Source organism: Silene latifolia, chromosome 9 (genome assembly GCF_048544455.1).
Source record: "Silene latifolia isolate original U9 population chromosome 9, ASM4854445v1, whole genome shotgun sequence".
In the NCBI taxonomy this organism is placed as follows: Eukaryota; Viridiplantae; Streptophyta; class Magnoliopsida; order Caryophyllales; family Caryophyllaceae; genus Silene; species Silene latifolia.
Genome location: NC_133534.1, coordinates 26,032,991 through 26,058,920, shown reverse-complemented (window position 1 = coordinate 26,058,920; position 25,930 = coordinate 26,032,991). Strand labels below are relative to the sequence as shown.

Here is a 25,930-nt window from a genome sequence, read left to right as displayed (position 1 = left end):
CTGGCGAACTTGTTCGTCCAAGCACGATCAGGACCGATCGAACAAGCGTCGCCGTGCCACGAGAAATGCGGCCTCTTTACGACGGAAGGGGTCGCCTCATCATCGTCATCATCAAAACCCTCCAAAAATTGCTCATCAATTTCAGGAGAAAGCGGCTTGGGACCCCCAAACCCTATCGGGGTGACAACCAGTGCCTCCTCTTCATCAGGACGCGACGGTTCGCCCCCCGGCGCAGAGGTACTGGGTTGAGCATCCGCAGAAGACATAGTAGCAACAAAAACTTAACAATTAAAAAGTTGGAAAAATTTGTTTGTTTACCTTGGAAAAAGTGCTACGCCGAGTAACGCTTTGAAGACTAGAGAGAAATTCCTTCGAAAAACTAAGAGAGGGGAATTTTTTTTGAGAAAATGAAGTTTGGTGGCCAAAAAACGGGGCACACTGCTCTATTTATAGAGCAAAGCCCATGAGGCAGACCAATCAGGGCAAAGCCCATGAAACGTCCACCAATCAATGCCAAGCCACGTGTCAAACATGCAGCCACGGAATGTCAATCGACATACAATTACAAATATTCTTCGACACGCTCCTTGGTATCTACTCGCCACCGGCCAGCTGATCAACCAAGCTTGGCAGCACCGACCGGGGACAATCAAAAGCACACGGCACTCTCAACCTTGGTCTCGGCCAGCGCCATTCTCTTTTCCACACTTGATGTCCATTACACATCCATGTGGAGGGGGGATACGGTACGGCCTGAACAGAACCAAGCCGAGGAAGAAGAAGCCGGGGAAGAAGTCCAACATGCGCAGAATACGCACAACACTCATCGAAGGTCCATACCACGGCATAGACTACACTGGGGGCAAATTAATGGGGCATATTCTGCACCCGCTGACCGAGTCAACATATTGAGCAAGGTCAAAGCCAAAAGACAGCAAGTCAACGTATTAGACAGCCTAACCGACGCAGCCAGTCGGCCTGTCACTTGGGTCTCGGCTCGACAACTAGCCAGCCGGGAGGCATATCCGCGTACTCACATCCAAGTCCCCTCGGCATGGAGTCAACCAGGCCAGCCGGCCTGCCATGGGTCCCTCGGCCGAGGGTAGAATGTCTTTCCACCGCTAGCCACTTGGCCACTTGGCCACTACGTGACAAAAGGTGAAAGTCTATAAATACTCCTCAATCCTCATTGAGAAAACGATCCACAATTCATCCTAAAACTCACTATTAATCTGGTATAAACTCCCTTATCTCTCTACAATATACTTTGCCAAGTAACACACAACTTAATCTCTTTAAGTTTACTGACTTGAGCGTCGGAGTGAGTACGCTCGGTGCCAAGCCGAGCCCTCAGTTTGTTCATCTTAAACAGGAAAGAGCGAAAGGAAGAGTCAAGCAAAGACATCATTCTACAAGCTTACGTGGACACAAATCCTGCTCCGGAATCACACCCGGAACAGGTTGAATGTCGAAGTTACGGAAGCCAGAAGTCAAGTCAAGTATCCATAGTTGAAGTTCAATGGGCGAAGCCCAAAAGCTTAAGTAGTAACCTCTTTACCCTCTAAGTCCTTCCTGAGACAGTTACAAAGGAATAGTCGGGAATTTTGAGAATTATTCCGCTTGTGTTGTTACACCCAGCCTTTAGGGTCCAGACATGGAAATTTGAACCCACATTGTTTCCCGACCCATTTGCACTCGGGTTTCATCAAACCCGAGACACCATTTCCAACCACATCAGAAGCCATAGCCCTTAGCCTTAGCACCACAAAACGAACCTTCAGAATGATGGTTTACCTTGCGAACCTATTTTTACCAAGCTCCGCATCCCAAAGAATCACAACCTTTTGTACCAACCCTAGACACGGGATACAACGGTACCTTACAGGCTAGAATGGGATACGACATGATACCTTAGGTGAAACCTTTGAGTGTGTACACACAATCAAAATGCCATGTTTATGCACCTTGATCGAACTACGTCGGATTTGATTTCGCTCCACGCGAATACGTAGGCAGTCCTTCAGAATAAGGGATTCAATCCACTCATCAACCAAGTTGTCATCTTGTCGGTTTCTTACGGGTCTTAACCAAGTCCAAATGAAGCCACCTTTGTTTGAGTCGGTCTTAGCACTCGATGTAGGCTAGGATAAGGATATAGGTTCAGATGAGTAGTGTCAAGTCTCGGAATGAGCTTTATCTAACGGTGTAGGCAAAGATGCTCAATCAGATAGATGTGGGTTTGTGTTGGGAACAGAAAATATGAAAAACCCGCTGAAAAGAAAGAAGGCGTGGAAGAAAAATAGCAAAAGCCCGCTGAAAAGAAAGAAGGCGGTGGCAAGAAATGATGAATGCTCGCTGAAAAGAAAGGAGGCGAGGAGAAGAGTGGCAGAATGTTCCCAACAAGAGTGATGTGTGATGTCTAAGTATCCTCATAAAATCAGTCTGTGTTTAGTGTCTAGGCGAAGCCAACGTTGTTGCTCCGTGAGTTTAATCCACCCTGTCAATGCCAAGTGATCTTGATTCCCATGTGCCCTTGGGAGCACGCCCATGCCATACGATATCTCTGTCTCAAGTCCGATGGCCTTGTGATTCCCATTTGTCATCTTTTGGCGCCAGAATGGCCAATTTACATTTCTACCCCCAACAAGTCAATAGTTGAATTAAAACACGTGCACACTTACGGTTTTATTTTCCTTTTTTGTTTTACGGTAGCGGGCTACGCCCACGTTGTTTACGGGTCATACAGAGTGTCTGAGTCGTATTTCTTGCTCACCCGTCAAGGTTCGATTTCAAAATGCCAAAGATTTCAGAATTCCGAAATTTCAAAAACTTTTTGCGAATTATGGGATAGATGATCCAAGTAGTGGTACATTTAAAGTCAAGGTTCAAATCTCAAAGTTCAAAATCAAATTTTGGGTCGACGACCCAACATCCAAGTGATTCATTTCAAATTCAAAATTTGGGTCGATAGTCCAATTATTCAAAATTTTCAACATGTTCAAATTTCGGGTCGATGACCCAGTCTTTCAAACTCAAATTTCAGGTCGGTGACCCAACATTCCAAGTGATGTCAAATTCAAAATTCGGGTCGATGACCCAATTATTCAAAATTTTCAAATTCAATTTTCGGGTCTATGACCCAATCTTTCAAATGATCTAATTTTAGGATCGATGATCCAAATGTGCTTATGTGATGATTATTGCTAGTACGTTTTTGTGTTTCAAATGTAGAAGGATATGCTTCAATTGGGGGCTCTAAAGTCTTCGACTTTAGAGCCATTGCAAACTGGGGGCTCTGAAGTCGTAGGCTTCAGAGACCATTATCAAGATGTAAAGGATGACATCCACCAAGAATTCAATTCAATACAAGAGTATGAAATGGAAGAATTCCGTAGCTGAAAGCAAATGATGAAAGCGGCGGCAACCTCCTTGGAAAGTCCCGTCCCATTCGGACAAGCGCCAGCAGATGATAAATTTTGGGCAAATGTCAGCAGATGATGAATTTTGGACATACGCCAGCAGATGATAAACTTTGGGCATGTGTCAGCAGTTGCCGAACTACGACGCGGGTTTGATTCCGTCAGAAACGGATACGTAGACGCCTAAGGATAAGGCTCAATCCACCATATATGCAATTTATGGGTCGACGACCAATGATGACAATTTGACGCAACAGAAGCAAGAGTTAATCCCCGACGAAGTTTCAGGTATGATCTCTTCTTATGGCTGGCGAGCTTATATACGCAAGTCTAATGGACTATAAACGACCCGCAGAATCCTCAGGTCGAGAGGGACCTGGGGTATACTTTGATTTTTGCCTTGTCCAAGCCTCAGTCAAAGTGGGGGCTCTGTAGATACCCGTATCCGTCGATATTGGAATTTATAGAGAACCCGACAAACATCCGTTGATGATAGGACACATGTATTTATTAGTTGTCATTGTCATTATTTGGGTTCGTTTTACGATGTAGAATGAGCGTTGTCGACGAAATATTTTATTAATTTGAATGATATTTAAATTAAAGTTTTTAAGATGAATTCATTTTACTTTATTTTGAATTTATTTTCTCAAGTTTATTTTATTGAAAATAAAATAAATAATTGATTTGAAAAATCATTTTATGAGTGTATTTGATTTGAAAAATCATTTATTTTAATGTGTTAATCGATTTGAAAAATCGAATTTGAAAATCGAAAACTCGTTTTATACACACGTTTTGGAGCTCGATTATAGCTCGGTTTTTGAACCCGTTTTCTTTACGAGTTGGCACGAATCTCGAGTACACTAACCAACCTAGGCCTCTACCCATCTAACCCCAGTTCGAACCCCCATACCCACGTCCCAAATCTCGCCCCAAACATACACAAAGCAGCCCAACTACTTCCCCTTACCCGCGTTAGCCCTTCCTCTTTTCCAACCCGTTTTGTGTGCATCAAAGCTTGACCCAAACCCGCCACAACCAACCCAATTCCTGCCCCTCATTACCTACAAACAACCCATCACTAAACCCACCACGAAACCCATCCAATTCCCGTCCCAAACACCCAATAAACAGCTCGCAAATAACAAGCAGCCCCCCCTGTTTTGCGTGCTCAAACCCGAGCCCAAAACCCGCTCCAAACACTACCTAAACCCGTGCCCATTAACCCTACACCATACCCTAGTATCCTACCCATATTACCTTAGCTTAACCACCAAGAAAACCCCCCATACAAACCCTAAAAACCTCACGAAATAGCGGATGGACAGCAGCTATGCGAAACAGGCCCGACTGCTTGTTGCCCTACTTCTACCCTTCGAAACTCCTTATAAATACCCCCCCTTCACCATACATTCATTCCTCTAAGTTCTCCATACATAATACCGTCACTTACAAGCTTTAAACTCCAGAAACAAACCCTAATTGCCTCTCAAAAACCCTCGACAAAACCGACATACAAAACTGAGAATCAATTTGTGTGTCCTCTTTGGAACCCTTCGTTCAACCCTCAAACCTCCATCAAAATTCGAGTTTCTTGCTCCTAATTAACCACACAACATCTATCTACATCTTAGACAAAGATTTACGAGCCAAATTGCCCTTGAGAGTACACGAATCCCCTCGAAAAACAGAGTGTCATACACTCTGTTTTCGCGGCTTTTCCTGTCTGTTCAGTTCTGTTTGTGCTCATTTTTCGTGCCCAATAATTCAGAACGAGTAGGGATTGTTTTAAGATCTTTGTTATCCTCTCTTTATAGTTTTCAAAACATCTTTTAAATTTAATTTTCACCGTGAAACGAGTGAGAAATTGCAGTTTGAAAGTTGTTGTCCAGATTTGCAAAAAAACGTGTTATTGCTTTGTTCCTTCGTCGATGACGGCCTCTCGAGATAAAATCTACGATCGATTACGACCCAAGACGGCATCAACGATACATATAGGTTGAGGGTGCATCAAATCCTCCTCTTCTCCTTTTTATTTCGTATCTTTTATGTTTGTTTTTTATTGTTTCGTTTTACATTGTTTATCGTTTTGTTTATCGTTTGATATCGTTAACTATGAAACTAGTTTAGTCCGAGTATGAGTTAAAGTACCACCATGAACACCCGCGTTGACTTGAGATGGGAAAGAAATCCGCCACATCGGTCGGTCGTATCCCCCGTCTCATTTACATATCCTCGTGTTCAAGGTAGGGCATTAATAAAACGATTTCTAACTTCGTTCCTCGCTTTTGATCCCTCGTTTGTTCCGACCAATTCGACCTACCCTAGGACCCGTCACATGTTAGTTTGACCCCTGTTTGTTAACATATGATTCATTTAGACGACTTTAGATCGATTAAATAACCTAATTAGACATGTTAGGGTGTAACGCCCCGTAATTTCGGATCATTAATATATTTCGGAAATAATTTAGTAATCAAATAAAATTTGATAATAATGTATTTAAAGTAAAAATAATTCAAAGAAATATAATTTTATTATATTTTGAGGTAAAGTATTTATTTTGATAGTTTCGAGATGTTTAAAAATAGTTTAAACCGTGTAAAACTTTTTATTTCGAAATAAGGGCGTATCGGGGGGAAAATAACAATTCTTTTGAACATTGGGTAAACGAATTTGGAAATGGGTAGTATAAATATTCAATTTTCTTGTAATCTCGTGTTTAAGAACTTTGGTCTTGGCGGAATTTGCGTTTGACTTACGGTTTTAATTATTATTGAAACGAGTCAAAACCGACTCGAAAAATCCCGACTCAAACCCGACTCCCTCCTTTCCTTCCTCCCTACCCGCGGCACCCCCCCCCCCCCTTCCCTTTTTTTTTTTTTTTTTTTTTCTGATTTTTCTCTATCTTCTTCTTCTACCTTCCAAAAATCATTCAAAACACCATTTCATATACATTTCAAGCCAAAATCGACATAATTTCTTCGTTTCTACTCGGATTCTCGCATAATTTATATTTTCGGAATCCCCTCGTCGCGATCTACAACTTGGTATAATTTAATTTCAGTTTTCTTGAAGTTGTTTTAAGATGAATTTTCGGTAATTTCGGTTTTATGTGCTTATTATTGTGTTTTAATTGTTTATTTAGGTGAAGAATTGGAGGACGAGTTTGGGGACTCGTATATTATCGAAGATAGCGGATAGTTGCATATTAGGGTTGGGTTTTTAAGGTGATAATTGCTCATTTTCTAGCTTAAGGTAACATATTTCGAGTTACTCGACGAAAGATCGTCACATGCTTTGATTTTTGTATGTTTGGGTGATTTTTAATTGAGTAGAAATTTTCACATGTTTAAATTTGATGCATGCATGGTTAATTCATGTCTTTTGGTTAGTTTAAGTTAGGATATTAGTATGGGAACGATTAATTAATGTTCAGACGGTCTTATAATGAATAAAAATGGAAAAAAAAAAGAGGAGTAATGGTGGCGGCAATGGGCCGGTCTGCCCACATGGTGGCCCGGTCGGTCCGTTGCTTGTTTCGCGATTTTTCGTACAATATTGGTCATTTCGGGTTAATTAATGTTAAAGTTGTATAAGTCACATATGAGTACACTTTTAAATTGAATCATACTAGTAGTAGAAATTATTCTTATATTGGTAGTTAGCATATGTTAGTATAGGTTATAAATGAAATGGTAATAAAAAGGCTTAAAATGAATAATGTTAGTAGTAAAGATAATGAGGTTGGTAAAATTAAGCTTATATAGATAATTATCACATGTTAGGATAGTTTATAAGATGAAATTGTAATGATTAGACTTAAAGTAAATTTTATAGCAATAATTGCCATGTTTTGATGATTGTGCCGAAAACTGAGCCTTAGTCCCTTTGACTGATGCGATGTCAGTTAATTGAGTGATTGGTCAGCCGCAATTTAACCCGCACTGCCGCAGGCTGGGGTTGCGGGTAAAAATTCGGTTGAATGAATTAGATAATCGGCCTTTTTCTTGTTTTAGGCCATTTATTATATCTTTATTCCACATGTGTAGTTAAGTTGAATTTAAGTAGCTTCTTATATTGTAGAAACGGCCCTAGATTCCCTGAAGCCTTTAACATGGTTAATATTGTTAGAATTAGAAATTAGTATTGAATACTTATTGAGGATTCTGTTGGATTGTATGCTGAATAGACATTTATATAGCCTTTCACATGATAGAATGTTAGAATTTATGTTGGTAAGTAGGACTTTTTGCCCTCTTATGGTTAAGTGGGTGTCTTACTTGACTTGTGTGGTGAGTCTTGTGTGGTGTGGGCTAAAGTATTCAAGCTGGAACTAGCTGGGACTAGGTCCTAGGTGAGTATTTCGGCCTTCATCATAGATAGGTATTTATAGTCTTTGACGAGTATATGTTCACTGCTTGATAGCCTTTGTGTTCCTGACTAGTGGATTTATATCCAAGTTGGGGCATGACCTCGTTACTTATTTTGATAGTAAGTGGTCAGCTTAAGTACTAGCCAACCCTTTGGTGGACTCCTTAGGGTACTCACTTTGTTTTAGAAAAATTGTGGGTCTTGGGTGCGGTGGTGTGTATCCGCATGTCTAGGTCTCAAGCAGATTTTAGGCTAGGGTTGTGTTGTCTCTTGGCCATGTTTTATTAATATTAACCGCTGAGCCAAGATACCGGTTCGATTACCTTCCCTACCTCGTGGTATAGACTCGAGTTACAGAGTGACTATTGACCGTGCTAAGAACTTATGCCTGTCTTTGATATATTGCCCTTTCTTGTATGGTGATTTTATGAACTGTAATAGGTGAGATGTAAGCCGGTTACAGTTGATAAAGTTTGGATTACTATTTGAATTATATGATTCACATGATAGTTTAGTTTGGTCAGTTTAGGGGTCATAGGTTAGATTTACATGATAATTACATTGTTTATCATATTGTTTACATGTTTTACTACATGTTAGATTAATTTTGACGATTCGTGGTCGGAGGACTCGAAGTTACTCCCCACCGAATTGTGGCTTTCGTGTTTGTATAAAATGCGATTGACAGTTGTTGATGCTTGTTGGGGTCACGGGGCAGCTAGTGAGCAAGGAACCTTGGACCTAGTTTTGGCTATTCTATTAGTAAACCTTTTAACTTTTGGTCTTGTATATAATTTGAAGGGACATATGTCTCCCTTTTCTATTTTTGGTTTGTATCATTCTATTTTCTTATTTAGCTATGGCATGTAAAGTAGTTCATTAGCATTGCAGGTTTTGACACCCGCTTCTGGGAATGTTGGAAATGTTGTGATTAGTTTAGAAATTTTTTTGAAATTACAGGTTTTTGGCTAGTTGAACCAATTACAAACATATCCTACCAGTTTTTCTGTAGAATTTACGTTATTAGTTAAGGCTAGATTTAAGGGTGTCACAGTTGGTATCAGAGCCTATTGCTCCCGACGCACGTTTGTGCACCCCACTTAAAAATCACTTGACCTTTAAATAATAAACTTGAGAGAAGGGTAGGATGGGTAGAATTAGGATTTTATGTGGTAGTCTGTTTGTGATTGCTAATTGATAGGTACTAATTAAATTTTTCCCTTTTGTAAGATGGCTCCGCCAAGAAGATACATTGATGATGCTATCTTACTAGTTCTTACTCAAATTCTCCAAAACCAACAAAATCAACAAAATCAACAAGCTCCTCTTCCTCCTCCGCCTGCTGAGGGTACTCCAGGCACCTATACCTGGGTGGCTAATCAGTTGACCCGAATCAACTCTCCCACTTATGGTGGAGAGATTGATCCAGCTGCTCTTACAGGGTGGTTTCGGGAGTTGGAGAAAAGCTTCACGTTGTATGATGTCAAGGAGGAACATAAAGTGAAGCTAGCCTCTCACTTCCTAGTACGAGAAGCGACCGGTGGTGGTCCATGACTCGGGCCTACCGTTTCACCAACCAGGATTTGACTGGGTACGTTTCAAGGAGTTAGTGGAGGCCCGTTTCTATCCTCAAGAGCCGAAACAAAGCAGGTTGAAAGGATTCATGGAGTTGAAGCAAGGAAGCCTTCCAGTTCAGGCCTTCACCGATAAATTCAACGAGTTGGCTCATTATGCAACTAGATTGGTGAAGGATGACAATGAAAAAGCTTTCTTTTATCTTGAAAAGCTCTCCTCTAAGATCAAAAGCATGGTCCGTCGGGATTCCACTAGCTTTGTTTCAATCTACAACGATGCTTTGTGGGCTGAAAATTCCCTAAAAGACATTGAAAATGAAGCTCGTGCAACTAGTTCTAATCTTGGCAAGAGGCCTTTATATCCCTCTTCTAGGCCCTTTACTCCTTCACCTAGGTTCATCTCATCTCCCTCTGACCCAAACAAGAGAAGATTTGTTTCTAATGTTCAAGCTAACCGGGGTGGTCAATCTTCAGCTTTTAATGATAATAAAGGTACTAGAGACCGACTGTGCTATAACTGCAAGAAACCAAAGACACCCCAGTAAATGCTTCGTTGATCCTATTATATGCTTTTCTTGTAACAAACCGGGCCACAAGGCTAATGTTTGCCCGGAGAGGAAGGTGACAGCTCCTACCACTCCTGTCGTCCCAGTGAGGCCAGTGAGGCCAGTGAGGCCGAAGGGCCGTATCTTTGTTATGAGCCGAGCAGAAGCTGAGGCACATCCTGATATCATTACTGGTACATTTTCTATTTTTGATGTTCCTTGTTTGATACTATTTGATACGGGTGCCTCTTTATCTTTTATTTCAATAAAACTCTCCAATAAATTATCACTTGAATCATCACAAGAAGAAAGTACATCTATATCTTTACCCTCTGGGGATGTCTTTTCCTGTTCTAAAATCTATCCGGAAGTTCCTATTTCTATTATGGGATCTATATTTCCAAAGAAATCTTTTCCAATTTCCACTTGAAGAATTTGATGTCATTTTGGGCATGGATTGGTTACATACTTATCATGCTCGATTTGAATGTCGAGATCAGAAAATAATTCTTACAAGCCCTTCAGGTCACCGTGTGTCTTATCAAATGGTTAAAAGACAAACCGGTACTAAACTAATTTCTGCTATGAAGTTTGTCAATGCGATGAAAAAGGGGCATCAAGCTTTCTTGTGTATGGTGACTTCTTCTGATTCTTCCTCTCTGCCTCTTAAAGAGAACATTCCTGTAGTATGTGAATTTCCCGATGTTTTTCCTGATGAGCTACCGGGAATTCCTCCTGAAAGGGAAGTTGAATTTGCTATTGATCTTATTCCTGGTACCGCCTATTCTATTGCTAAAGCTCCTTATAGGTGGGCACCGTCTGAAATGAAAGAGTCAAGACTCACCGGATGATTTGATTGCCAAAGGTTTTATTCAACCTAGCTCTTCACCTTGGGGTGCTCCTGTCCTCTTTGTAAGAAAGAAGGATGGATCTATGCGATTATGCATAGATTATCGTGAACTTAACCGAGTTACTATCAAGAATAAATATCCTCTTCCTAGAAATGATGATCTTTTCGAAATCACTCCGTGGTGCTTCTACTTTTTCTAAAATTGATCTTCGTTCGGGCTATCATCAAATTCTAGTCCGAGAAGTCGACATTCCTAGAACCGCGCCTTGATTTGAGGTATGGTCATTTCGAGTTTACGGTGATGCCATTCGGTTTGACCAATGCTCCAGCAGTATTCATGGATCAGATGAACCGTACTTTCAGAGAACACCTTGACAAATGCGTTGTAGTGTTCATTGATGACATCTTGATCTATTCTAAATCTGAAGAAGAACATGTCCAACACCTTCGTGTTATTTTAGAGATTTTGCGCCGTGAAAAATGGTATGCTAAATTCTCTAAATGTGAATTCTGGTTACCTAAAGTGACCTTCCTTGGGCATGTCATTTCAAAAGAGGGTGTTATGGTAGATCCTGCCAAAATTGAAGCCGTTGTTGATTGGAAAAGTCCAACCAATGTTTCCGAAATCCGTAGTTTCCTTGGCTTGGCGGGTTACTATCGGCGATTTGTGAAGGATTTTTCAAAGATTGCTAGGCCGATGACTCGATTCTTTGAAGAAAGAGTCTAAGTTTGTGTGGTCTCAAGAGTGTGAAAATGCCTTCCGGAATTGAAAAAGAGGTTGACTACTTTGCTCCTGTTGACCTTACCTGAAGAAGGAGTGGACTTTGATGTATACTGTGATGCTTCTAAGCATGGTATAGGTTGTGTCTTGATGCAAAAAGGGAAGGTCATTGCTTATGCCTCTCGACAGCTTAGAGTTCATGAAGTTAACTACCCGACTCATGATCTTGAATTAGCTGCGGTAGTACATGCTTTGAAGATTTGGAGACACTACCTCATTGGAGTCCATTGCAACATCTACACCGACCACAAGAGCCTGAAATATCTCTTTACCCAAAAAGAGCTGAACATGAGACAAAGAAGATGGTTAGAATTGGTGAATGACTATGATGCCGATCTAATATATCATGAAGGAAAAGCTAATGTGGTGGCTGATGCTCTTAGCAGAAAATCCTGTCATTCTTTGAATTCTTTTCGGGACTTACCTCCTGAACTTGCTTTAGAACTTCAAAAATTAGGAGTAAGCCTTGTAAAAAGGGGCTCTCATCATCTTGATGCCATGTCAGCTGAACCTGACTTCCACCGTGAGATCCGTACTTGCCTTCCTAATGATCCTACTTTCATATCCATTAGAGCTAAAATTCAACTTGGGCAAGCTAAGGATTGTAAGATTGATGATGATGGGTATCTCCGTTATCATGGTAGAATCTATGTTCCGAGTGCAGCTGATTTGAGAAAAAGATTTCTTGATGAAGCACACCTTTCTCCTTACTCCATTCATCCAGGAGGTACCAAGATGTATAAAGATTTGAGATTGCAATTCTGGTGGCCTAGGATGAAAATTGAAGTTATGGAGTATGTCAGTAAATGCCTCACCTGCCAGAAAGTAAAGATAGAACATCAAAAGCCCGGGGGTTTGCTTCAACCCTTGGATGTTCCTCTTTGGAAATGGGAGTCTATTTCCATGGACTTTGTGATGGCCTTACCCAGGACTTCCACTGGGAAGAATGCTATTTGGGTGGTTGTGGACCGATTGACTAAGTGTGCTCGGTTTATTCCCATCAAGGAGACTTGGAGATTAGAAGTTCTAGCTCGTACCTATGTGGATGCGATAGTGCGCTATCATGGGGTTCCTAAAGATATAGTTTCGTATCGGGATCCTCGATTTTGTTCTCGTTTCTGGACTGCATTACAGGAGGCCTTGGGTAGTAAACTATTAATGAGCACTGCTTTTCATGCCGCCACTGATGGTCAAACTGAGAGAACAATTCAAACTTTAGAGGATCTTCTTCGTGCCTGTGCCTTAGATTTCCAAACTTCTTGGGAGAAATGTTTACCTTTGGTTGAATTCTCTTACAACAACAGCTATCAAGCCTCCATTAAAATGGCACCATATGAAGCTCTGTATGGTAGAAAATGCCGTACTCCTGTATGTTGGGATCAAACCCAAAATGTTCCAATGTTAGGACCTGATTTGGTGACCGAGTCCATTGAACAAGTTAAGATCATTCGGGAGCGGATGAAAGCCGCTCAGGACCGTCAAAAGTCATATGCTGATGTCCGTCGTCGACCACTTTCCTTTGAGGTTGATGATCAAGTATTCCTTAAAGTGTCACCTATGAAAGGGGTGAAACGGTTTGGCGTTAAAGGGAAGCTGAGCCCTAAATATATTGGACCTTTTCGGGTGGTTGAAAAGATTGGTCCAGATTGCTTATCGCTTTAGAATTGCCCCCAAATCTGAGCAAGGTTCATAATGTCTTCCATGTTTCTCAGTTGAGGAAGTACATTAGTGACCCTAGTCATATAATCCAAGAGGAAATTCTTGAATTGGAGCCTAACTTGGTGGTTGAAGAAAGGCCAATTCGGATTCTTGAAAAAGCCAATAAGCAACTTAGGAGCAAAGTTGTACCTCTAGTCCGAGTTCTTTGGCGTTGTGGAAATGTCGAAGAAGAGACTTGGGAGACTGAAGCTTCTATGTTAGCTAAATATCCTGAATTATTCTCGTAAGGTATTCCTTTTCTTACTCTTTTTCCGAGTTACTAAGCCTTGTATAATCATAATTAGTAAAGATAGTATTCTTACTATAGAACTTTAAACTAAAAGTTTGAAAATGCTTGTATGATTTTCAATGGTTTTAACATTAGTGAATGTTGAATCTCGTTGTTGGCCTGGTGACGTCCCAATAATGGGTTTTCTCATTTATTGGTGTAGAAATATTTTTATATCTTGATATGAATATGGATGTTCTTGTCTGATCAACAAGAGTATCACCGTTTCATTGAAAAGATACCTATATTTTCTAATAACTATAATTTCTCCTTCTAAGTTTCGAGGACGAAACTTTTTAAAAGAAGGGGTGATTGTAACGCCCCGTAATTTCGGATCATTAATATATTTCGGAAATAATTTAGTAATCAAATAAAATTTGAGAATAATGTATTTAAAGTAAAAATAATTCAAAGAAATATAATTTTATTATATTTTGAGGTAAAGTATTTATTTTTATAGTTTCGAGATGTTTAAAAATAGTTTAAACCGTGTAAAACTTTTTATTTCGAAATAAGGGCGTATCGGGGGGAAAATAACAATTCTTTTGAACATTGGGTAAACGAATTTGGAAATGGGTAGTATAAATATTCAATTTTCTTGTAATCTCGTGTTTAAGAACTTTGGTCTTGGCGGAATTTGCGTTTGACTTACGGTTTTAATTATTATTGAAACGAGTCAAAACCGACTCGAAAAATCCCGACTCAAACCCGACTCCCTCCTTTCCTTCCTCCCTACCCGCGGCACACCCCCCTTCCTTTCTTTTTTTTTTTTTTTTTTTTTTTTTTTTTTTCTGATTTTCCTCTATCTTCTTCTTCTACCTTCCAAAAATCATTCAAAACACCATTTCATATACATTTCAAGCCAAAATCGACATAATTTCTTCGTTTCTACTCGGATTCTCGCATAATTTATATTTTCGGAATCCCCTCGTCGCGATCTACAACTTGGTATAATTTAATTTCAGTTTTCTTGAAGTTGTTTTAAGATGAATTTTCGGTAATTTCGGTTTTATGTGCTTATTATTGTGTTTTAATTGTTTATTTAGGTGAAGAATTGGAGGACGAGTTTGGGGACTCGTATATTATCGAAGATAGCGGCTAGTTGCATATTAGGGTTGGGTTTTTAAGGTGATAATTGCTCATTTTCTAGCTTAAGGTAACATATTTCGAGTTACTCGACGAAAGATCGTCACATGCTTTGATTTTTGTATGTTTGGGTGATTTTTAATTGAGTAGAAATTTTCACATGTTTAAATTTGATGCATGCATGGTTAATTCATGTCTTTTGGTTAGTTTAAGTTAGGATATTAGTATGGGAACGATTAATTAATGTTCAGACGGTCTTATAATGAATAAAAATGGAAAAAAAAAGAGGAGTAATGGTGGCGGCAGCGGGCCCGGCTGGCCCATGGCTGGCCCGGGTCGGTCCGTTGCTTGTTTCGCGATTTTTCGTACAATATTGGTCATTTCGGGTTAATTAATGTTAAAGTTGTATAAGTCACATATGAGTACACTTTTAAATTGAATCATACTAGTAGTAGAAATTATTCTTATATTGGTAGTTAGCATATGTTAGTATAGGTTATAAATGAAATGGTAATAAAAAGGCTTAAAATGAATAATGTTAGTAGTAAAGATAATGAGGTTGGTAAAATTAAGCTTATATAGATAATTATCACATGTTAGGATAGTTTATAAGATGAAATTGTAATGATTAGACTTAAAGTAAATTTTATAGCAATAATTGCCATGTTTTGATGATTGTGCCGAAAACTGAGCCTTAGTCCCTTTGACTGATGCGATGTCAGTTAATTGAGTGATTGGTCAGCCGCAATTTAACCCGTACCTGTCGCGGGGCTGGGGTTGCGGGTAAAAATTCGGTTGAATGAATTAGATAATCGGCCTTTTTCTTGTTTTAGGCCATTTATTATATCTTTATTCCACATGTGTAGTTAAGTTGAATTTAAGTAGCTTCTTATATTGTAGAAACGGCCCTAGATTCCCTGAAGCCTTTAACATGGTTAATATTGTTAGAATTAGAAATTAGTATTGAATACTTATTGAGGATTCATTGGATTGTATCTTTGAATAGACATTTATATAGCCTTTCACATGATAGAATGTTAGAATTTATGTTGGTAAGTAGGACTTTTTGCCCTCTTATGGTTAAGTGGGTGTCTTACTTGACTTGTGTGGTGAGTCTTGTGTGGTGTGGGCTAAAGTATTCAAGCTGGAACTAGCTGGGACTAGGTCCTAGGTGAGTATTTCGGCCTTCATCATAGATAGGTCTTTATAGTCTTTGACGAGTATATGTTCACTGCTTGATAGCCTTTGTGTTTCTGACTAGTGGATTTATATCCAAGTTGGGGCATGACCTCGATTACTTATTTTGATAGTAAGTGGTCGCTTAAGTACTAGCCAACCCTTTGGTGGACTCCTTAGGGTACTCACTTTGTTTTAGAAAAATTGTGGGTCTTGGGTGCGGTGGTGTGTATCCGCATGTCTAGGTCTGCGCAGATTTTAGGCTAGGGTTGTGTTGTCTCTTGCCATGTTTTATTAATATTAACCGCTGAGCCAAGATACCGGTTCGATTACCTTCCCTACCTCGTGGTATAGACTCGAGTTACAGAGTGACTATTGACCGTGCTAAGAACTTATGCCTGTCTTTGATATATTGCCCTTTCTTGTATGGTGATTTTATGAACTCGTAATAGGTGAGATGTAAGCCATTCTGATTGATAAAGTTTGGATTACTATTTGAATTATATGATTCACATGATAGTTTAGTTTGGTCAGTTTAGGGGTCATAGGTTAGATTTACATGATAATTACATTGTTTATCATATTGTTTACATGTTTTACTACATGTTAGATTAATTTTGACGATTCGTGGCTGGGAGGACTCGAAGTTACTCCCCACTGAATTGTGGCTTTCGTGTTTGTATAAAATGCGATTGACAGGTTGTTGATGCTTGTTGGGGTCACAGACGAGCTAGTGAGCAAGGAACCTTGGACCTAGTTTTGGCTATTCTATTAGTAAACCTTTTAACTTTTGGTCTTGTATATAATTTGAAGGGACATATGTCTCCCTTTTCTATTTTTGGTTTGTATCATTCTATTTTCTTATTTAGCTATGGCATGTAAAGTAGTTCATTAGCATTGCAGGTTTTGGCACCCGCTTCTGGGAATGTTGGAAATGTTGTGATTGGTTTAGAAAATTTTTTGAAATTACAGGTTTTTGGCTAGTTGAACCAATTACAAACATATCCTACCAGTTTTTCTGTAGAATTTACGTTATTAGTTAAGGCTAGATTTAAGGGTGTCACATAGGGTGCTTCGACGCGAGCTTTAAAATCGGCCAACAATTCTATAACCTAATTGAATGCATCTCTCCTTTCACATGATTTCTCGCTAGTATAAGAGTGCGTGCTTAGCACCTTCTTATTAACACTCGACGAGTTAATTTAATTAGCGAACTTGACCTAATTTGACCCCTTAGGCCGTGTAGAACACTCGGTTTTAGGCGAAGCCTTCTGACCTCTTTTGTCATCGATTTCTAATGTATTTTCCATATCGCTTTGCAAATCTATCTAACCTAATGAACCTAACCTAGGAACTAGGGCGGCCGTGTCTGGGGCTGTGTGCTTGGCCGTGCCTTTTGTTATTCTTGCTTCATCTTTATATCGTTTATTCATCGTTGTTTCGTATTTTGTAATTACCTTTTGTTTATCGAGTCGTGTTTTGTAATTTGTTTGTAATTAGTTTTCCGTCATCGAGTCAAATGATTTCTAAAAAACCTTAGTCTTATTTGGTTAGATAGTTGTGCTCCAATTCATGTAGGAGCGTAGTAAATCGCATGTTGTTTAAAGCGACATGGCCCGATTTATGCTAATGCATGCTTTGGTGTGTGGCCCTATGTCTAATTCGATAAGATTAAGTGAAAGCACGCATTACGAGGAGTGACCCAAGACCGTGAGTCATGTAAGCCGTAGGCCACCCCCCTTGTGCACGTTTTCCTAGGCCGAATGGCCATGTGTCGTGTATGGTGTCATATTTAGCAATTGTATTTAGATCGAGTTGTATCTCTAAATTCTCGTTGTGTCGGCATGAAATGCCTGGGTCGTAATAGGGTAGATCCCAACGGCTCCCCCATTCCCATCAAGCCTTGTTTGCTTTGCTTTGTATGTTGTTAGATCAATCAACCCACATGCTAAATTACAACTTTGACAAAGTTAGTTTAGTTGCATCTAAATCGACATAGAAACCTCACATGTTAGGGTTTTAAAACGATGTTTGCATATCATATATCGCAGTAGCTACGACCTTGTTTGAAATCCGATACTTGACTTAGTAGCGGCCGTTATCGACGGGCGGGGTTAGGTGTCCTTTTGGGCTTCTTAACACGTACCCTCACCCCTTACTCAAGATCTATGGTTTGTGGATCCGTCTAAATACCATTGGATTACGAGAGTCATTCAAATCGAGTGATATAGGGTACAAGTCTTTATCTTTAATCACTCGTAGTCGATTGGCTTTATGCTTTTCGACGAAAGGTGTAAAGTTGACTTGAACGGTTCCAAGTTCCCAAAAAACTTGGTGGCGACTCTAATTTGTCTTAATTCGATTCGAAAGAACCTCGAGTCGATTATGCCTAGTTTGGATCCCGCTGACGCAGTTCCCGAGGGCCTTGTCCACAAATCGAATTCGAAGTACCTCACTTGGAAGCTTTCGAATCCGAAGTACCTCACTTGGAAGCGACAAGACAAACTGCTCTTTGGTGCCCTCATTGGTACCATCTTCTCCGACATCTCTACCTTAATCATCCGTGCTTCCTCTACTCGCGAGGCATGACAGTCCTGGAATCCACGTATGCCAATCCTTCCTGTGGTCACATACTCCAGATTAAGGACCGTCTTGAGAATACATCCAAAGGTGACAAATCTGTCACGAAATACATGCAAGCCATTAAGGTTTGCACGGACAAGCTTTCTCTTCTCGGAAAACCCATGGACTCCAAGAATATTATTTCTCGAGTCTTAAAAGGACTTGACCAAGTTACCTATCGCCCCATCATTGAAGCCGTCAAAGCCAGAGACGATCCCATATCCTTCGATGCCCTTCATGAAAAATTACTTAACCACGAACTTGCCCTTCCCGAACAACCCTCTGCCACCTCTTTCCCTGCCTCTGCCCATGCTGCTACATACCGTGCCAATAACAACAACTAATCTCGCCAACCTTCCCGCAACCAAAATCAACCATCTCCACTGCCCACTCCTACGCCTGCCCCTACCACCCTTTAAGGGTAAGTGTCAATGGTGCCATATCATGTGTTTGGACACTTCCTTGAAATTTGCCTTATTTTCAAACGACTCTACCTCCATATTCAAGTACTACTCTATACCCCTTCCCCACGCAACCAAGGTCCTCCCTAAGCCCCAAAAGCCTATACCGCCACCAACTCTTCTGCCCCTCACAACTCGGCCTTCCTCCTTGATAGTGGTTCTACTCATCATATCACCAATGACCTCAACGCTCTTACTCTTCACTCTCCCTATGATGGGTCGGATGAACTCGTGATATGAGATGGTTCCTTGCTTCCTATAGCTATCATTGGTTGCTTCTCTATTCTTACTTCTTCTTCTAAATTCATCTTTGATAATGTTCTTTATGTTCCGTCTAATTCTCGCAATATTCTGTTTATATCTCAATTCTGCGCTGATAATGATGCTCTTGTCGAATACTCATTATCTTCTTTTTGTTTTAAGGCACGTTCGACGAGAGCTCTTCTTCTTCTTATTCAAGGAACTAGCCATAATGGGACTTATGAATGGCATCCTTCCCCTCCAGCTCTTCATCATTTGCGCCTCCTTCCTTCCTCCGACTGGCATCACCGTCTAGGCCATCCTTTCGCCTCTATAATGCGTCTTATTAGTACCTATTTATCAAATTCAGCATCTATTTCTTTTAATCACAATTGTAATTCATGCTCCATTAATAAAAGTCACAAAATTCCTTTTGGTATTTCTACTCTCTCGTCTACTTCGCCTCTTGAATTAGTTTTTTCGGATGTATGAAACTACCCTATTTTGGTAAAGGCATATGATTGGGTACCAAGAGAAGTACTTTGGTGGGTTTTGGCGAGAAAAGGGTGTGTCTCGAAAATATATTGACCTCATAAAGGACATGTATGAGGGGTCTAGTGCAAGTGTTCGCACTAATGTTGGGAGAACGAAAGAATTTCCCATTACCATCGGGGTGCATCAAGGTTCCCCACTTAGTCCTTTCCTCTTTGTTGTAGTTATGGATGAGTTGACAAGAGATATTCACGACGACATACCTTGGTGTATAATGATTGCTGATGATATTGTGTTGATTGATGAGACGAAAGAGGGGGTGGAGAGAAAGTTGGAATTGTGGAGGCAGACTTTAGTGACTCGTGGGTTTAGGCTGAGCAGGAGTAAGACTGAGTATTTGAGGTGTCAGTTCACTAAAGTGACGGGGTTGAGATCGACAGATGCGGGAAGTATTATTTTCGATGGGAATGTTGTTGAGGGGTCAGATTTTTCCAGATACCTAGGATCTATTATTCAAAAAGATTAGGAGTTAGACGGAGATATGGCTCACAAAATTAAAGCGGGATGGTTGAAATGGAAGAGTGCTTCAGGGTTTTTATGCGATAAAGATATGCCCTAAAGATTAAAGGGAAAATTTTTCTCGCACGACAATTAGGCCTGCCTTACTTTACGGTTCCGAGTGTTGGCCGTGAAACATTGTCACATTCAAATTAAAAGATAGTGTGACGGAGATGCGTATGTTGAGGTGGATGTGCGAACATACAAGGAAAGATCGATTAAAGAATGAGGTGATTAGGGAAAAGGTAAAAGTGGCACCAATAGAGGACAAGATTATGGAAAACCGACTAAGATGGTTTGGCCATGTGAGAAGAAGACCTATGGACGCACCAGTTAGGAGGCTGAAGACTCGGAGAACAGAAAAGGTCCCTAGAGGAAGAGGAAGACTGAGACATACATGGTTGAGAGTGATAGAGCACGATATGAGATTTCTGTGGCTTGAGGAGAGTATAGTGACGGAGAGGGCACAATGGAGGAAAATGATACATGTAGATTTTTGGTATTTGATGTTTTTTTTGACATATTTAGTGATTTTATTTAATTTAAAAATTAAATTATTTGTTCTTCTCTTCTTTATTACATTTTTTTACCAACCACTTTCTTATATATTTTACTTGGTTTACTTTTAAGGCATTCCGGATCCTTAATTCTATTCCGGTTTTCAAAATCGTTTTAATCTTTTCTCTCGATTTAAATTTTAAGTTTTTATAAAAAAAATCCGAAATTCGATTTTAAAACCTGTAAGTTTACCTTGACTTTGCATTACATTTTTGCTCTCCCTTTGTTTTTCATTTTCTCTTTTCTATTCATATTTTGAGGTGTGCGTTTACCCATGGACAATTCTAAAGGATGATTCATGTCAGCCGACCCCAAATCATTTTGGGACATGCCTTATTTTATCCCGTGAGGATTTTAAATACTATGTGATTTTTTTCGACCATTATACCAAGTATACATGGTTATATCCTCTTAAAAGAAAATCCGACACTTTCCAAGTGTTTGCTCGTTTTATAGCTCTCGTAGAAAAATATTTTGCAAAGCTCATCGTTCAATTATTCTCTGACAATGGTGGTGAATACATTAAGCTTACTCTAGACCTTACTTCTAATGGTATTTTTCATCTTACATCACCCCCTCACACACCCGAACACAATGGCTACGTTGAATGTTACCATCGACACATTGTTGAAACGAGTCTTGCCCTTCTCTCTCACGCGTCTCTTTCCCTTGAATTCTGGTCACACGCCTTTTCTACAACCACATGTCTACCTTATAAATCGAATGCCTACTCCAACACTAAACAATTTTTCTCCTTATCACAATCTCTTCAATACCGCTCCTAATTATACAAAACTTCGAAGTTTTGGGTATTTATGTTACCCTTGGCTTCGTCCGTATATTCCTCACAAACTCGCACCAAACTCTACTCCCTGTATCTTTATTGGTTACTCTTCGACATATAGTGCCTATCATTGTCTCGACCCTATTACAAAGAAAATTTACACATCCCGTCATGTGCAATTTGTTGAAACTGATTTTCCCTATTCTCGCCTCACTTCCACTTCCCCTTCTTCACCGTCTTACACTCCCTCCTCTTGGTGTGAATTTAATGTTGGTTACGTTCTCTGTTAAGTGAACTTAATCTTCCACTTCGTTCACCTCCTACCATCTACTGTGATAATCTTGGTGCTACTAATTACTCTGCAAATCCTACTTTTCATTCCCGTATGAAGCATCTAGCTATTGCCTTCCATTTTGTTCGTGAACATGTCCAAAATGGTGAGCTTCGTGTTTCTCATGTGTCTAGTGTTGATCAACTAGCCGATGGTCTTACAAAGCCTCTATCTCGTGCTCGGTTTCTACTACTGTTTTCCAAGATTGGTCTTATCCAAGGATCACCCAACTTGCGGGAGCGTGATAAACATAATATTTCACATTTTCACCTTCTTAATTGTCTTTCCTTATTGTATAGTTTCCATATTCCCGGTTATTGTATTTGCCTAATTATTTGTGTAATCTTTGTATTCGTTGTATTGCTTTCCTAAATCTAGGCCAGGTTTCGTATTACTCAAGTCATGTATGCTTGTATATATACTCGGTTTATTATCAATGATAATTAAGCTTTTCACAAAGCCTATATCAATTGTTTGCTATTCGATATTAGTTGTTAGTTTCAATTTGTCGATTAAGTTATTTGTTGATAGTTTGATTGGTTTGGAGGGACAATTTTGAAAGTTCATTAAATATCATCAACAATGGTTAGAATTTGTCGACACCCAATAGCCGATTGAGTTGTTTAGTGGACAAATTTGTCAAAGTACAATTTTTACTACTAGTGGACTAAATCGTTAAAAAAGAGGGCTGCAATCATTTCGGAATTTCTGTCATATCTTCATATTTCGTCTTATGTCTCACTATCTTTATTTTTTTGACACATTATTTCTTTAATATTGTTAGGGATAAAGATTACATTTTATCACCTATGACGTGGCAGCTTCCCATTGGCCGAGAGAAAGGCAAATGAGCTGATGAGGTGGCGCTTGTTTATTGGTGGATGAAAAAGAAAGAGTATTGATGAGGTGGAGATGGTAAGACCCTTGATGAGAACCAAATAAACACAATTTAGGTTGTTAAAACACACGTGCAAAGAAAAGTGGGGACCTTGGACCAATTCAATAACCACTCCCTATTTTTATGGGATTGACCAAGTATTCAGGAGCAGACGCAGGAATACAGGAGTAGAGGCAGGAAAATATTGTTGACTCAACCCTAACAAGACAACAACTATATAAAGGAAGCAAGTCACAATTAGAGGAGGATCTCATTCCATACACAATACTTCAACACACTTTACTACTCAATATTCCGTCTACTCTTAGCAATAATCAGCTAGCAAATCAGTCTTGTATTTCCTTATTTGCATAACTCCGTCTCGATTATAGTGCAAATTGGCGGGATTCCGATTCCCCCCGCGGTTGTTCCCACATCGGGTTTTCCGCGTCACCAAAATTCCTCGTGTCACTCTCTTATTTTGTTGTTCATTCGTACGTTAAATTCGCTGCATTCAAATCGTAATTGGCCGTGGATTAATCACTATTATTCACATAATTAATTCATAACCGGTAAATTTTTACCAAAACAAGTATAATGTCCACAAGCTTTTTAATGATTTTGAGTAGTGTCATAAGACAAGTTAGTGGGACACACAATGTCACAATGGAAAAGATGTCCACAAGCTTATGTTGTGAAAGAAAAAGCTTTAATACCTTTTGTTGGACCTTTGATACACTTGTGTTCACGGCCTATAATAGTACGGCTTTGGAACTTCTCATTTGTTTGTTACTGATATTGGTTTAATGGGAATTTGTAAAATACTTGAATAATGCATAACTTGCGTTTCCTTGAAAAATTTTAAGATTGAAGATAATAATACAGCTAACTTAAAACATAGTGATTACTCTCTCCGTTCCGGTTAATAATTTACACTTACTTTAATTCTCCCTCCTAAAATAAAGCAAGTGCAAACTATTCACTGAACCGAGCGAGTAGTGGATTACTGTAGTAATTAGGATTAGACTTGCTTCTGAGTGTGGTAGCTCCTCAACTCATTAATCAATGCGCTCAAATCAGAGTAAGACGAGCCACCTTCCGCCACCGCCTTCCACGCCTTTTCCTTCAACTGTTTCGCTCGTTGTCTCATCTCCTCGGCCGCATCTCCTTCCGTAATCTCCCTCAAAGCCGTCTCTATAACTTCCCGGCTTATAAGGTCTTCGACTGAAGGCATTCTACTCCACTTCTTCACTCCAACGGATACTCCAATCTTCAGAATATCAGTCACCAGTTTTTCATTGTAGAACTGTTCAGCAAAAATCGGCCATGTAACCATTGGCACGCCAGCAGAGATCCCTTCTAGTGTCGAGTTCCATCCACAATGAGTCACAAATGCTCCTATCGCCTCGTGCTCCAATATTAGTACTTGTGGAGCCCATCCTCTTATTATCAAACCTCTCCCTTCTGTCCTCTGCTCGAATCCCGGTGGTAACCATTCGTCATCATTCTTTCCGTTATTCCGCACCACCCAGATGAAGTTCTTTTCGGAATTTTCTAGAGCGATTGCTATCTCGTGCAATTGTGCAGCAAACGAGGGTGCTGTGCTTCCAAAGCAAATGTATACCACCGAAGCAGGCCACTTGGAATTCAGCCAATTCAAGCACTCTTGCTCGTCGATTGAAGCCTCTTTCCCTCTCTGAGTGTTCTTCTCGACGCTTCTATTGCACAAAGAAACCGGCCCCACATGCCATGCCTTTCTCCTTAATTCAGTCCTGTAAAACTCAGCATAATCGGGTTCTAGCTCGTAAAAGCTGTTGACAATCACACCATAACTCTCCAGTTCCGATTTCTTGATCGTTTCAATTCTCTTCCGCATTGGGTGATCCTTGTCTCCTGTTAACTCGGCGGGTAATTGAGAGCGAGTCAATTTGATCTCATGTGGAATGAGAGGAAGAATGAACGTCTCATCGTCGGATGAGACGTTCTCAAAAGGCTCATATACCCGAACAAGTTCCTGGGCGCATATCGAAAAGTAGCTAAATCCATGGAAAACAAGCCTAGGAATATTAAACTTGGCTGAAGACTGAGTGGCCCACGGAAAGAACATATCCGCCACCAGGCAATCGGGTCGAACCCTATCCAAATACTGCTCTAGCTGCTCTTGGAGCAGCTCGGTAGCCAGGAAGAACTGATATACCAGTCCAGGCTGCCTCATTGCGATTTCAACATTTTCGCAACCTTCCGGTAATCCAGCCTCTTTGGCAGGAAACTTAAAAATCTCCAACTCGATATATGAGTTTCCGACATTACGGCCCGTATCAATCGCCTTGGTGAATGTGGAGGCGTTGACAGGGGTGGTGATGATGGTGGCCTTGACATTGCGAGCTGTGAAAAGCCTCGCAATGTCGAGAGTCGGGATCATGTGGCCATGCGCCTGGAACGGGAACAGGACTACGTGAAGTTGGTGTGGTTCTGCACCCATTTTGCAATTATTAAATTAATTGAAAAATGATACGAGTTTTAAGAGGAAGGGATTTAGATTGAGAATGTTATCCTACTCAGTGGAAATAACTGATATTTTTATAGAGAAAGTGTACTTATTAATTGTCATTTTTGGTTGCATCATTGCACATGTCATTCTTTTTATGGATTATATGCATGTTTCTTTTTAGAGAAAGTTCATAGGTAAGCCGTATGGAGTATTCTGTATATAATTTTTTTGGTTAAATCGGGGTATCTGTATTCAGTAGTGTATAATTTCCTAGTTAGAGCATGTACTATAGAGAGGAGCTTTTGATCCTCTTAATTTTTTTCTCCCCTCCTATTTTCTTGACACCTCATTCACTTTTTAACCACCTCATTTTCCACTATCTTCATCCTCTTCCTCTATATTTTTCTTATATTTTTCCACAATAGAGAGGAAAGCTTCATCTTCCTCTTATATTAATCACTACACTCTAACCTTCAATTTTTTTTTAAAATATAAGAAAATAATAATATATGACAATATTGATTGGTTGAATAGCACAAGGGCCAAGACACAACTTCCTCTAAAATTAGAGGAAGTCCTCTTCATCCTCTTACTAAGAGGATCCTCTACATTAGTTCCACAATAGAGAGGACCTCCTCTAAGAGGAGAGAGTGTACTAAGAGGAGGCACAATCCTCTCTATTGTACATGCTCTTATGGGCGCTATCATAAAGGAATAAACG

At 40.0% G+C, this 25,930-nt stretch overlaps 1 protein-coding gene and 1 long non-coding RNA gene across 2 annotated transcripts; one reads left to right on the top strand and one right to left on the bottom strand.

The window, feature by feature from the left end:
- Positions 1–14,576: 14,576 nt before the first annotated feature.
- Positions 14,577–16,757, top strand: LOC141602543 (uncharacterized). The gene is made up of 2 exons (XR_012524515.1): positions 14,577–14,689; positions 16,495–16,757. It is a non-coding gene; the product is annotated as an uncharacterized LOC141602543 (long non-coding RNA).
- A 6,783-nt stretch (positions 16,758–23,540) lies between these two features.
- LOC141599433 (scopoletin glucosyltransferase-like) lies at positions 23,541–25,291 on the bottom strand. The gene has a single exon (XM_074419433.1). It carries the CDS (start codon positions 25,198–25,200, stop codon positions 23,740–23,742), a length of 1,461 nt encoding a protein of 486 aa, XP_074275534.1. The 5' UTR covers positions 25,201–25,291; the 3' UTR covers positions 23,541–23,739.
- Positions 25,292–25,930: the final 639 nt, after the last annotated feature.